Consider the following 14520-nt stretch of genomic DNA (forward strand, 5'->3'; position numbering starts at 1 on the left):
AATGACAAAGTTCTCTTTGATTCTCTCTCTTCTGATCTTGAGCGCGTGGTACAGTGGGGGAAGATGTGGCTGGTTACCTTTTAATGCATCTAAAACCAAGCTCCTATCTTTACATCATCAACACTCTGATCTCCATCTGGCATTAATTGAAATGGATGACTCTCGTCTAGGAGAAGCCCCGTGTTTTGACAAGCTTCTGGGCTTGACCTTTACTCCTGATCTGAAATGGAACACGTACATCAAGGCCGTTGCTAAGGTCGCTGGAAAGATGGTGGGATCCTTCTATCGCTCCAGAAGATATCTCACTACTGATGCAATTCTCTATCTATATAAAAGCCAAGTACATCCAAGGATGGAATACTGCTGCCATATCTGAGCAGGAGTTACTAAAAACAGCCTATCCTGTCTTGACAGAGTACAAAATAGACTTCGTGGCTTAGTGGAGGATGCCCTTTTCTCTTCCCTGCAACCTCTCTCCCACAGAAGAGACATTGCGAGCCTATCTTTGTTTTATCATTATTTCCATGGCAGGTGCTCGTCTGAGCTCCAATCTCTGGTCCCCCCTCGCCAATTTTTCACAAAAAACACCCGTTTAGCGGAAACCACTGTCAAAAATTTTCCCCACTCTTTATCTGTGCCTAAATCAAAATGTAGATTCCATTAACAAAGCTTCTTTCTTAGAGCTGCACGCCTGTGGAACTCTGTTCCATCTCCCTGTTTCCCATCTGACTACAACCTGGATCTCTTCAAGTCCAACATAAACAAATTCCTGTTGAACCACCCCCTTAAGTAGACACTTTATTAAATCTCCACACTAACGTACTGTACATGCAATAACCCTTATCCCTGAGTGGCTTCCGGGCCTTGATAAGTAGTAACCATCTTGTAAAAAAAAAAAATAAATAAATAAAAAATAATGAACAATATCAACACATTACTCGAATATGCCCAGTGAAAATATACTCTGAAAGCTTCTAAAAATTTAAATTTTCTATGCAGCATTGAATGACCCAAAGAAGATCGATATGTTGGTTAAAAAAAACAAAAAAACTTTTTCTTCCTTTCTTTTTACGTTTTCCTTTCTTTTTACGTTTTCCTTTCTTTTTACGTTTTCCTTTCTTTTTACGTTTTCCTTTCTTTTTACGTTTTCCTTTCTTTTTACGTTTTCCTTTCTTTTTACGTTTTCCTTTCTTTTTACGTTTTCCTTTCTTTTTACGTTTTCCTTTCTTTTTACGTTTTCCTTTCTTTTTACGTTTTCCTTTCTTTTTACGTTTTCCTTTCTTTTTACGTTTTCCTTTCTTTTTACGTTTTCCTTTCTTTTTACGTTTTCCTTTCTTTTTTCATGCTGTCTTTACTTTTTCTTTCTTTCCATGCCTTTTCGTTTCTTTGCCTTCCTTTGCCTTTTCATTTCCTTTCTTTTCATCTATTTTATTCTTTACTTTCATTTTACCCATTTCTTTTTTGGTTAATACTGTAAAAAAGTTTTCTTTTCTAGATAAGATTACAATTATGAGTTTTAAAACAAGTAACAATATTTTTATCCTGTGAATTTAATCCTAAACAAGAAGCTTACAATTAGAATGACAGTTGCTTATAAACAGATCAGTCTGTTTAAATTCTTTGCTGTACACAGGCATTTGAAATAAACCACCAAGTCAACTCAATACAGACTTCAGTGTTATGCCTTAAAAGCCCATTGTATCCAACATATACCCAACTAACCTATTCTGCCTGTTTTGTCTATATACATATATATTAAGGCAATCATAAAGGGAAGACGTATTCCTTCAGAATTCATTTTATATTAAAAAAAAAAAAAAAAGACCGAGTAGAAAAGGAAAATGGATAACGACTAAAAAGTAAGGAAATAAAAAAAAAAAAATCAAAATGTGTCAATGGACATTTTTCGCCCTCACTCATCAAAATTGGAATCGAGAGATTTATTTTTTAGTAATTTGTTTTCCTTAATGATAAAATCTAAAAAAGACTGGAGCAAGAGCAATCGTATGGGGATGAATTTCAGAGGCTGATCACGTTAAACCCAACAAGCAGTACTTTTGCTTCCGTCTCTTTTTTTAGATTTTATCATCAAGGAAAACAAATTACTAAAAAATAAATCTCTAGATTCCCATTTTGATGAGTGAGGGTGAAACATGTCAATTGACTCGTTTTGATTTTTTTTTTTTTTTTTTCTGTTTCCCTACTTTTATTTTTTAGTCGCTATCCATTTTCCTTTTCTCCTCGGTCTTTTTTTTTTTTCTTTTTAATATAAAATGAATTTGGAAGGAATACGTCTTCCCTTAATGATTGCCTTAATAAAGTTTTGTACCCCCAAGAAAATCATGAAAAATATATATATATATATATATATATATATATATATATATCTCACTATCATTATTTTGTGTAGGCCACATTGGCAACCTACTTAAAAATGAACTGTTTAATCACTGGACATAAAAATTTACTGCCCAGGGTGCCTCTGACATTAATTCTATAGGATTTGAGCTGGTCTGATTTCTCAATATGAACTCTTGTTTCATTTCCAAGTGGAGAAATAAAATTTTTGTGGTCAAACCCTGAGCAAGATATTTTCCCCATCCCTGGCCTGTTGTCTGCATGGATTGCACTTGTGCAAAATACTGCATGTTTATATCTATAATTTTTTGTTTCAGTAATACTTATCCTTCTCAAGGGATTTACCAACCACAACCAACCCCTACTCCAGTGCCATCTCAACAAACAAATGTTTACAACTCCATGTCAACACCTGGTAAGATTTTTTTGTGCATATTAAAGTTGCTTAATATTTTAATTTTTCTGTTTGGAGTCTATATTTTTGTAAACACAATTTAAATATTTTATTTTCTGATAAAATTTTTTAATTTACGTTAGATTAATTTAATAAAACGCAAATATTTTTTACTTTTTTGTAATTGTTATTGATATTTTCATTTAACAATTCCATTATTGATATTTTCATTTAACAAATCCGTTATTGATATTTTCATTTAACAAATCCGTTATTGATATTTTCATTTAACAAATCCGTTATTGATATTTTCATTTAACAAATCCGTTATTGATATTTTCATTTAACAATTCCGTTATTGATATTTTCATTTAACAATTCCGTTATTGATATTTTCATTTAACAATTCCGTTATTGATATTTTCATTTAACAATTCCATTATTGATATTTTCATTTAACAAATCCGTTATTGATATTTTCATTTAACAAATCCGTTATTGATATTTTCATTTAACAAATCCGTTATTGATATTTTCATTTAACAAATCCGTTATTGATATTTTCATTTAACAATTCCGTTATTGATATTTTCATTTAACAATTCCGTTATTGATATTTTCATTTAACAATTCCGTTATTGATATTTTCATTTAACAAATCCGTTATTGATATTTTCATTTAACAATTCCGTTATTGATATTTTCATTTAACAATTCCGTTATTGATATTTTCATTTAACAATTCCGTTATTGATATTTTCATTTAACAATTCCGTTATTGATATTTTCATTTAACAAATCCGTTATTGATATTTTCATTTAACAATTCCGTTATTGATATTTTCATTTAACAATTCCGTTATTGATATTTTCATTTAACAAATCCGTTATTGATATTTTCATTTAACAATTCCGTTATTGATATTTTCATTTAACAAATCCGTTATTGATATTTTCATTTAACAATTCCGTTATTGATATTTTCATTTAACAATTCCGTTATTGATATTTTCATTTAACAATTCCGTTATTGATATTTTCATTTAACAATTCCGTTATTGATATTTTCATTTAACAATTCCGTTATTGATATTTTCATTTAACAATTCCGTTATTGATATTTTCATTTAACAATTCCGTTATTGATATTTTCATTTAACAATTCCGTTATTGATATTTTCATTTAACAATTCCGTTATTGATATTTTCATTTAACAAATCTGTTATTGATATTTTCATTTAACAATTCCGTTATTGATATTTTCGTTTACAAATCCGTTATTGATATTTTCGTTTACAAATCCGTTATTGATATTTTCGTTTACAAATCCGTTATTGATATTTTCGTTTACAAATCCGTTATTGATATTTTCATTTACAAATCCGTTATTGATATTTTCATTTAACAAATCCGTTATTGATATTTTCATTTAACAATTCCGTTATTGATATTTTCGTTTACAAATCCGTTATTGATATTTTCGTTTACAAATCCGTTATTGATATTTTCGTTTACAAATCCGTTATTGATATTTTCGTTTACAAATCCGTTATTGATATTTTCGTTTACAAATCCGTTATTGATATTTTCATTTAACAAATCCGTTATTGATATTTTCATTTAACAATTCCGTTATTGATATTTTCATTTAACAATTCCGTTATTGATATTTTCGTTTACAAATCCGTTATTGATATTTTCGTTTACAAATCCGTTATTGATATTTTCGTTTACAAATCCGTTATTGATATTTTCGTTTACAAATCCGTTATTGATATTTTCGTTTACAAATCCGTTATTGATATTTTCGTTTACAAATCCGTTATTGACATTTTCATTTACAAATCCGTTATTGACATTTTCGTTTACAAATCCGTTATTGACATTTTCATTTACAAATCCGTTATTGACATTTTCATTTACAAATCCGTTATTGACATTTTCGTTTACAAATCCGTTATTGACATTTTCGTTTACAAATCCGTTATTGACATTTTCATTTACAAATCTGTTATTGACATTTTCATTTACAAATCCGTTATTGACATTTTCATTTACAAATCCGTTATTGACATTTTCATTTACACATCCGTTATTGATATTTTCATTTACAAATCTAGGTGCTCCTCAACCGTCCCCTTTAATGGCTGACAGTCCTCTTGCCCCATCCTTCCAGGAAATGAAACCAAATACACCATGGAATGACCCACCTTTATTAAAAGATAAAATAGCTTCACAACAGGTAAAACATTGTTTCTGTTTCAGCCTATTACACTGCTTTACAAACAAACTGAGGCAAAGCTAAGAAATGGTCCAACATACATTTTCATTCATCTCTTCAAACCTTTCAGATATCTGCTTGTGCATGTATATACATAAAACCAAATGATTTTGTGATTTCAATACCAAACAACATAAAATTTCAGAATTTTTGAGATTAATAATTTTGAATTATTTTTCTCATCTTCAACCCTAATCTGGACCCATGGCATAGCAGATATAAGTGCTAAGTAATAATCAGTTCTACGTGACAATCTTCTAAGGGTTGAAGGTTCAATCTTTAATGCAGCCAATGCTAGTAATACAACTATGAATTACTTCAAACTTTTATCCGATCATGGCTAATAGAATGAAACTAAGCTACCCTCATGGATTAAGTTTAAAATTCTGTACAGATTTTAGAGTTTCACAAGATGGTCAGAGGTTGCATCAACCAAAACATTGTGAGAACAACACCCAATAATGTTGAATGGAATAAGGATTATATCAATGTAATATCTGCATTGGAATAAAAATGTGATTCTTAAAAAGAATCTGTATTATTTTGATTATTCAAATTGTTTTCACCTTGGATGTTATTCTCACATTTTGCTGATGTAACATTTAATTTTCAAGTGCATCTTGTTGAACTTTGGAATTTCGAATGCACCTGAACAAGATTGGAGATTACATTGAGCAAAACAATAGAATAACTTCCAAGATGAGAACGTTTAAATACAAATTATCAATCCTCAAAAACTCTGGAAATGTAGATCTAATTTGTTTGGAAATTTATATTTTTATCAAATTAAGTTAAAAAAAAAAAAAAAAAAAAAAAATTAGCTTTGACCCAAACAATATATTGTTTCTGTAAAGCAGTGTTTGTTTCTATTCTGTTTTTTTTTGTTTGTTTTTTAAAAAATGTTTGAATTTTTTTAAATTTTGGATTTATCATTTTTTTTTTTTTTTCACTTGCTGCTTACATTTTTTCTGCTAGAGTCTGATCAGCTTAACAACTGCATGCTTTATTTTAATGAAGACATTAACTTGCACTCTGCAGTATTTATGTGCATTTCATCACAGCTTTAAAAAACTATCAATATCAGTAGATGAATTTTCTATTAAAAACAATGGGATTTTAAATGAAATAGTCTTTTTATATGCTTCTTACCCCTTAGCTTGTTGAAGAAGAAAATGTTTAGCAGTTGTCTTCCCTTAAAATTGTTGCACACTCGACCTCATGTTCTGTAAACACAATTTAAATATTTTATTTTCTAATAAAACCAAGTTGCCATCATTGCAGTTTGCAATGGTTTTTCATACTTTGTTAGTCATTCTTCTTGCACGCACATTTGCTGTGATTTTCCCGGACTGATGAAATGTCTGTAATTAAAGTTTCTTATTTATACATTGACAAAAAGATGAACTAGATACAAATGGAAAAATCATTTATTCAACGTAATCTTCATTCCAAATCATTCACCAGTCGGGATGACAGAGAGTGGGATTGAAATTATTAATGAGTTGTATCTTATCAACCCATATCTTTATAGATCCAATGCCTTGTGTGTTTCCAAAAGGACTACTCATAAAAAGTAAAACAATGAAAGAATTCAAATAAATTAAATAGAAGCAATGAAAGATTTTTTTTTGCAGGAGGGTGGAACATAAGATTTAATTTTAAATTTAATACATTGCAAATAAATACATCCAAACATTTTAGAAATGAATTCCACAAGAAATTGTATCAAATCTACTTTCAGCACCCCAATTATTAGCTTAATAACTGAACACATAACAGCACCCCAATTATTAGCTTAATAATAACTGAAAGGAATGAGTTTAGCATGATTCTTTACAGTATCATGTGCATTTCATAACTTTTTCTTTAAATATGATGCAAGTGGATTAATTCAAATCCCAATAAAAAGGATTTTAAATTAAAAATTATTTTTATGCTTCTAGTTATTTATAGTGTTCGTATAATCATTGTATGACTAAGCCTTTAACAAAAAAGCAGTGGAACAATTCAAATTAATTCAATGAATGCAGTGATTTCTTTCTTTTTGATAAGATTTATTTTAATTTCATTATGAATTCTTCTCCAATTTCAGAAATCTATCATATAATATCAATCCAGTGTTATATATATGGTCACATCATTTAAAGGAAAGTGTACTAATTTGAGGGAGGTCATAGAACAATTCATTTACAAATGGATAAACACAAATAAAAAAATAGATTGCCTGATCAGCAAAGATAATTAATCTGATATTGCTAAAGTTCACAATTCTGATTTTGTCCATTTTTAAAAATAATTGTTCCAAAATTTAATCTCTATATTATATATGTGATTATTTGTATGTTTTGTTTCTCACATTTTGAAGTTTTCAGTCTGTGCTAACCAGCAAAATTATAGCGAGCCTATAAATATTATTTTGCCAGTTATTTTTCCTCAGAGGATAAGTGCCATTCTTTGATTTAAGTAAATTTCAATTTTCAACTTATATTCCTTGTGTCGAATAATAAATGTAAATTCTAATTTACAATTTTATAATTTTCCTTCCAATATCAATGCTCTGTCTCGAATATTGAGTATTTTCATCTGGTTAGTATTGTCCTGTAAATAATATTTATATACCCACTTTAAGTTTCCAAAATTATTAATTTTAATTTCGGATATGTGTGTGTGTGTATGTACACACATATAATTACAGGGTGTAAACGATAAATTGGTAGTTTGAGATCTTAAACTTTAAACCTTGATAAAGTAGGGTCAGTAAAATATGTTCATTTAACTGTTTTCTTAATTACAAATAAAAACATTTTATTCTATGCATTCACTTTTTGCATTCACAACTTGCTGAATGTGAACCCTAAAAACGCAACAGGCCTTGACAGCTGACTTTTTTGATAGCACAGAATACTCGCCTTATGAAGGTCTTCTGGGAGGCCACACTATTATGGAGGCTAGTATTAGACTTTCTCAACAGCGCCCCATAACTAATAGTCACAAGGGTCTAATTCTGGTGAGCTAGAGGGCTAGAACACAAAAAGTGGAAACTCTCTCTTCAAGAAGGTCTGAACTGTTTTTGACTTAGGAGCAGGTGTGGAGTCCTGGATGAATATCACTTTTTGGGGGTCATAGTTGTTCTTAATCCAGGGTAAGAGAACATCCTCCAGAATCTTCAGATATTCCCCCATATTGATCTTCAGGTTCACTTCAATGTAGTGAGGGGGCATGACTTTGCTATCACTGGCAACAACTCCAAACATCATGGTAGAGGCATGGTGCTTAATCTGCTTGGCTGGAGAAACCCCGGAAGGATCATTGTCGATAACACTCTAGTTTCTGCAGTTGGAGACTCCGTTTACCACAAATATTTTTCATTCACAAAAATGTGTATGGTACCATTATGGTGTTTCAAGTGATTAAGTAGCAAGGGGCTTCTCTCTACAAATGGTATTAGATTTCACTGTAAGAATGTTACGTCATCTGCAATATAACTTCCTCCCAAGATTTTTCTGTATATTGCATTAGAAATGGTCATTTTGCTTACATTCTGCTTTTCGCCAGTCCAGCCATTGACTGTGATGGACCGTTTCAAGCCACCAAGAAACCTGGTGCAAATTTTATCACTTCACGGACTGTGAACCTTCCTTTGGATATCTTTACTTTCCTTAAGTTCACTCCAACACAATAAAAATATAATATGTAGGAGCATAGCCATTCTATGATTAAATTCGGCACTAGCACTCATTTTTAAAATATTTTTGGGTGATTAATCTGAAATATCAGATTCTAAAGAATACAGCAAGTAACACTTCAGATGGATAATGCCACTTTAAAAAACCGAAATTGCAGATTGAAATTACTGCTAATTTATCGTTTACACCTTGTATGTATGTATATATATATATATATATATATATATATATACAAATACAAATATTTGTATATTTAGGCAACATTTTTTCATTATTGCAAGTTTAAATTGAATAGAAGTGAAAGCTTCTGTCTAGTCCTTTTCCTTTATTTCCTACTAGTGGACCAGCAATTCAATGCTATATTCCAGTGTGTACAGAAATTTTGAATTTATTATGAAAATTTGATTTTAAAAAATGTTTTAACATTTTATTTTAAACTGTAGGCTTTGCCTCCTCATCCTCCAAGCATTATTTCTCGAAGTGCATAAATTTACCATCAACCAGGCTCAGTACGAGAGTGTAGAAGAAATCTTTAAACGTTTTTAAAACATTTTTAATTGAACTTGCATAATAAAGTTATCATTTTTAATTTGTACCATGCCTAAGGATGACTTTCGCAATTCGAAAGTACTTGCAAGTATAACGAGTTTCTGTACACATTGGAACATAACATCAGTTTGCTGGTCCATCACTGGGAAAGAAGAGATCAGAAAAGGAATAGGTGTTTTGGCAAGAAAGATACAGACTGGTTCAGGAATGTTTTCTGGTTAGATGAATCAAGATTTTGTCTTGTTAGTGATGCTCCTGATGCTCCCAAACGGTGCAATCGAAGAACTGGAGAAAGATTTTTGCCAAGTTGCATAAAAATGACAAATACGGGAATGGAGGGATAATGGTATGGGGAACTTTTACTGCAGCTGGAGTTGGAGAACTTATTAGATGTGAGAAGTCAATCAATGCAAAGGAATACATTCAAATATTACAAACAGGACTGTTACGAAGTATCCAGAAGCTAGGAATATCCCAGAACATTATTTTTCAACATGGTAATGCCTCTGCACACACTGCTAAAGTCACAAAACAATTAATGTGATATTTTGACCAGGTCAAAGCCCTGATTTAAACCCAATCTAGAATATTTGGTCCATAATATTTTGTGCATTGGATGGAAGAACTTTTCGAACAATGACAAACTGTGGGAAGCTGTGCAAAGCGAATGGAATAGCATCTCCTTTTCAGTGTTGGTCAAGAGTATGTCTAAAAGGATTGATCTTTTAAAGAAATTAAAAGGAAATGCGATTCCATTCTAAGCATTTATTAAATGTCTTGTTCTGTGTTATTAGTCTCGTTTAAGCTCCTTGTTCATTATAGCTTTTGGTGCAATAAAATGTATAAAATTTGTTTGGCCCATTTTTTTTGTTCACGAGTGTGTGTGTGCGTGTGTATATCTCTATATAAATAAAATGAACTCATTTTTTCCCGTCTGATTTTGACATTAATAGGATTAAAAATCAAGATATTTCATGCAAATATAATATGCACAAACGGCAGAACAATATCTGAGGTGTGTTATAGGCTTATTATTTCTCAAATTCCTCGATAATCTTAGATTTCTATACTTTTTCTGCTGAGAAGTCACGGCCAAAATCGGTTAAAATCAATGGAAGTAGTAAAATATTTTCTCTCTAATAAATTCCTCCTCCCCCTGCCACCACTTAACACCGTTTGGGGATCGTTCACAAGGAACAGTTGAGAAGAGAACACCGGTTTGGCTTCGTAGTTCTTTCATGTGAAGTTATTTAAAATCACTAAACTAAGCTGCAGTGCTCTGTGGCGTAGTGGTTAGCGTGCTGGACAATTCACATATTTTCACGTTCGCGCCGACCTACCGTAGTCGTTTTTTTTTTTTTTTTCCTAAACAACTGGAATGGACTTTTCTTGGTGGCCGAACTGTTAACGTTGCAGATGTTTTTTTTTTTTGTTTTTTTTCACACTTTATTTTCCTACTTTTACTCATGACTCCGGGTTTGATCCTTCCTACTTACCTACCATAACATTTTTTAAAACTCCCCCCCCCCCCGTCCCGGAAACAAACACTCGGGCAACGCCGGGTACTCCCGCTAGTATATATATAAAGTTGTTATATTCATAGAAACAGTGCTCAATATCGGTGACAGAGCTTATATTGATGTAAGTTTGGAGAGTCATTGTTACTTACAAATTTTCACTTTGCATTCTTCAGACCATGTAGTTGGTCCCATGTAGTTGATAAACTTAAAAAAAAAAAAAAATACATGAGGTCAATCATTAGCAAGAAATTGCCAATCACTGTGCACTATTAATTCCATGTTTTCAAACTTGGACGTTTAGATAGATGCATATATGACGTGTATTTTTGTTAAAATTTGAAATTAAATTATTGACTAAGCTACAAGTTTCCAAAATGTCCCCAAAATAAACAGACGTCTGCCAGGAATTATTGATAAACACGGAATTTGTGTGACCAATCATGATTTGTCGGGTTTTCTTTTTCCATCTTGGTGTGTTGTCCGTGTGTGTACGTTGTGTGCTGTAAGTTGAAATACATTTTCGATACCCGTTTTCTTTCTCTAGCAGACGGGCTGGAATGATCCACCTTTGGTAGATTCCAAATTGAATCAGGTAAGGGGTTTTTCTGACCCTAGTAATCATCAGGCATGTCTCTCTGTTTATTTTACCATTGTTTTTTGAATGTCTTCAGTTACACTTTGTGTTTGTCATTACCTCCACCTCCCTCCTTTCTTTAGCGGATGATAAGGTGAATATATATATATGCATGCCTATCAACGTTTTTTGATATATGAATTGAAATTGAAAATTCATCACATTATTTGGCAATATTTGAGATAAGTTTTTTAATTTTTTTTTTTTTTTTTTTTTTTTTAAGATAGTTGTCCTCATCTTGGTTGTTATGGTCACAACGTTTCTCCCACTTGAACTAATTCATGTTACTGTAAAAGTATTCGGACATGTAAATAATCATATCAGATTCTTTTACATAATCTCACAGATAAATTCTACAGTGAAAGCTACCTTCAGTCAAAAAATATATATCACCCTCTCTTCTGTTTTATTATCTCTCTTCTAACCCTCTGTAAATATTTTGTCTACATAAGTTTGAGTATCTACTCTCCCCTCCACCTAGTCGTACCAACAAAAAGCAATTGAAGAAAGTCTGAAAACGTTTACAACAGATGATGTGAACATAACAATCAAGGAGGTATTATTTTAAAATCTGAATATTAATTTATTATTAATAATAAATGAATAAAATGTCTTTTGATGTGATTAATATTTTCTGCTGCTTAAAAATGCTTTCTACTTGCGCCCTTTCTTCCTTGCTGGCAACTCTGACAAATGCTTCTGTAATTACATCACATCTTTTCATGCTCTCTCTCTTATTTTTAAACTATCTCAAATTTTGATCATTTTAAATCTGACTTAAATATCCACCCTTTATTCACAAATATTTACTCGTAAATATTTGTGAATTTATAAATCTAAAAAATAGAAACTTATTTACATAAAATTCGAAAATTCAAGATATAAAAGATCTCAAGAAAAAGTATTCACTTGTGAAATACCTAAACATCTATTTGGTGATCGATCACCATTTTACATTAAACTTGTAAATTGAATGGTCAACTATAAAATGGTGAACAATTTTAGAATTTGAAAATTTGGTATTTTAATGACTGAAGAAGTAAAAAAATATTTTATTTGATGAGTACTTTAATTGATATATTTTAAGAATTAAGGAAAAATAAAAAAATAAAAAGTTTCAGATCTATCAAAAAACATTATGCTAAATTATCAATTTTTTTATTTGCATTAAAGTAAAATTTCACTGAAAATATAAATACTGAAAACTAATGAAGATATTATATTTGATCAAATTGTATAAAAAAATATGTGGATGATATTATCAGTGCAATAGAAGTGTGAACAGCATTTGACAGGTAAAAAATAGTGCTTTGCTTGAAAGCAACATAGCTTCAGGGTTAATGAGGCAAAGATGAAGCATATGATATCTGATGCTAAAGAGATGATACAAGGATCACATAAGAAAAATATGTATCCAACCTCTGTAAGTTTGTAAAACAAATTCATAACCTGGAATAAGTGGCATCACGAGAGGTGCACGAACACGTCACATATTGAGCTGATTTCATTTAGTAACACAATTCTAGTGGGTGAACCAACACAACGATAAGATAATGCGTATCTGCCACATGGCGTCCCCAGGCAGCTGATAACAATTCTACAAAATGCAGAGTTTCATTCTTTAGATGCAAGAATAGCGGCATATACTCTTGTGCGGCATATACTCTTGTGCGGCATATACTCTTGTGCAGCATATACTCTTGTGCAGCATATACTCTTGTGCTGCATATACTCTTGTGCTGCATATACTCTTGTGCTGCATATACTCTTGTGCGGCATATACTCTTGTGCTGCATATAATCTTGTGCGGCATATACTCTTGTGCGGCATATACTCTTGTGCGGCATATACTCTTGTGCGGCATATACTCTTGTGCGGCATATACTCTTGTGCGGCATATACTCTTGTGCGGCATATACTCTTGTGCTGCATATACTCTTGTGCGGCATATACTCTTGTGCGGCATATACTCTTGTGCGGCATATACTCTTGTGCGGCATATACTCTTGTGCGGCATATACTCTTGTGCGGCATATACTCTTGTGCGGCATATACTCTTGTGCGGAATATACTCTTGTGCTGCATATACTCTTGTGCGGCATATACTCTTGTGCGGCATATACTCTTGTGCGGCATATACTCTTGTGCGGCATATACTCTTGTACGGCTGAGAAACATGATCAGCAAGAAAATGTTAGAATTGCTGCAGAGCTTTGGATAGAATTGCCAGTTTCACTTTACCAGCCTCAATGAGAAAGCATGTTGCACAATTGTGTCCTGCATCGATGTTGATGGTGAAAGCTACGTGATGGGCCACTTATGACATGGAGGGAATCAGTTGATGACAACTTGGTGAGCGCCACAAACGAAATGATATGAACATGAATATTTTGAAGTTATTCACAAAACCTCTAACTTCAACATGAGACAAGAAGCTGAAAAATGAAAAACTAAAACTAAAAATAATGCTTCCAAATAACATTTTAGAGAATACAATAAATCTTTGAAATGAAATATTTTCAAATTTTCATTGTTATGGAATTTGTGTGTTTCACCTCTTTTTTAGAAGAATCACTTAAGGATTTTATTTTCATACAACCATCAATATCTTTGTTATTTTTGTCAAAATTGGGAATATTTTCAAATTCTCACCAGCTATGGGCAAAGCTTGTGGATGCTTTGGGAAAGGCTAAGGAAGTAAACCCTGACAAAAATCTGATTTGGAGTCCTGATAAGTGGATGGTGAAATACTTTTCTGGCAATAGCTACAGCTGTGCTAACTGACAAAAGTAGCTTACCTATCTGTTGAACTTTGTCTACAATGCCGAGAGGAAGACCCTGGTAACTGGGCAAACTCAGGTTTCCTTATCACCTGCCCAGGCCAGCATTCAGAGAGGCAACTCTAGCTTTGACTTTAACAGACACTGCAGTGTATCAGACTTAGTGCAGAATGCTATTCTCTCATGACAGAAGTTGCTATCATCACAATAGATCTTTTCTACAGCAATCATAGTAGTAATAACTGCAAAGCATATTTTGCAACAAAATGCAGAAATTTATCAAATTTACTCCACATCATTCTAGAATACAAACATGG

General features: G+C 31.8%; 1 protein-coding gene across 1 annotated transcript in view; it reads left to right on the top strand.

Moving 5' to 3' along the window:
* Nucleotides 1–14520, top strand: part of LOC145265441 (protein transport protein Sec31A-like) — a gene marked incomplete in the record, with an annotated part of 154076 nt that overhangs the window by 93786 nt on the left and 45770 nt on the right. The window contains 3 exon segments of the mRNA XM_080121287.1: nt 2676–2773; nt 4874–4995; nt 11334–11381. Coding sequence (XP_079977413.1) covers nt 2676–2773; nt 4874–4995; nt 11334–11381 — 268 coding nt within the window.

This window comes from Euprymna scolopes, chromosome 40, assembly GCF_053919585.1.
Source record: "Euprymna scolopes isolate OS-2025 chromosome 40, ASM5391958v1, whole genome shotgun sequence".
Lineage (NCBI taxonomy): Eukaryota > Metazoa > Mollusca > Cephalopoda > Sepiida > Sepiolidae > Euprymna > Euprymna scolopes.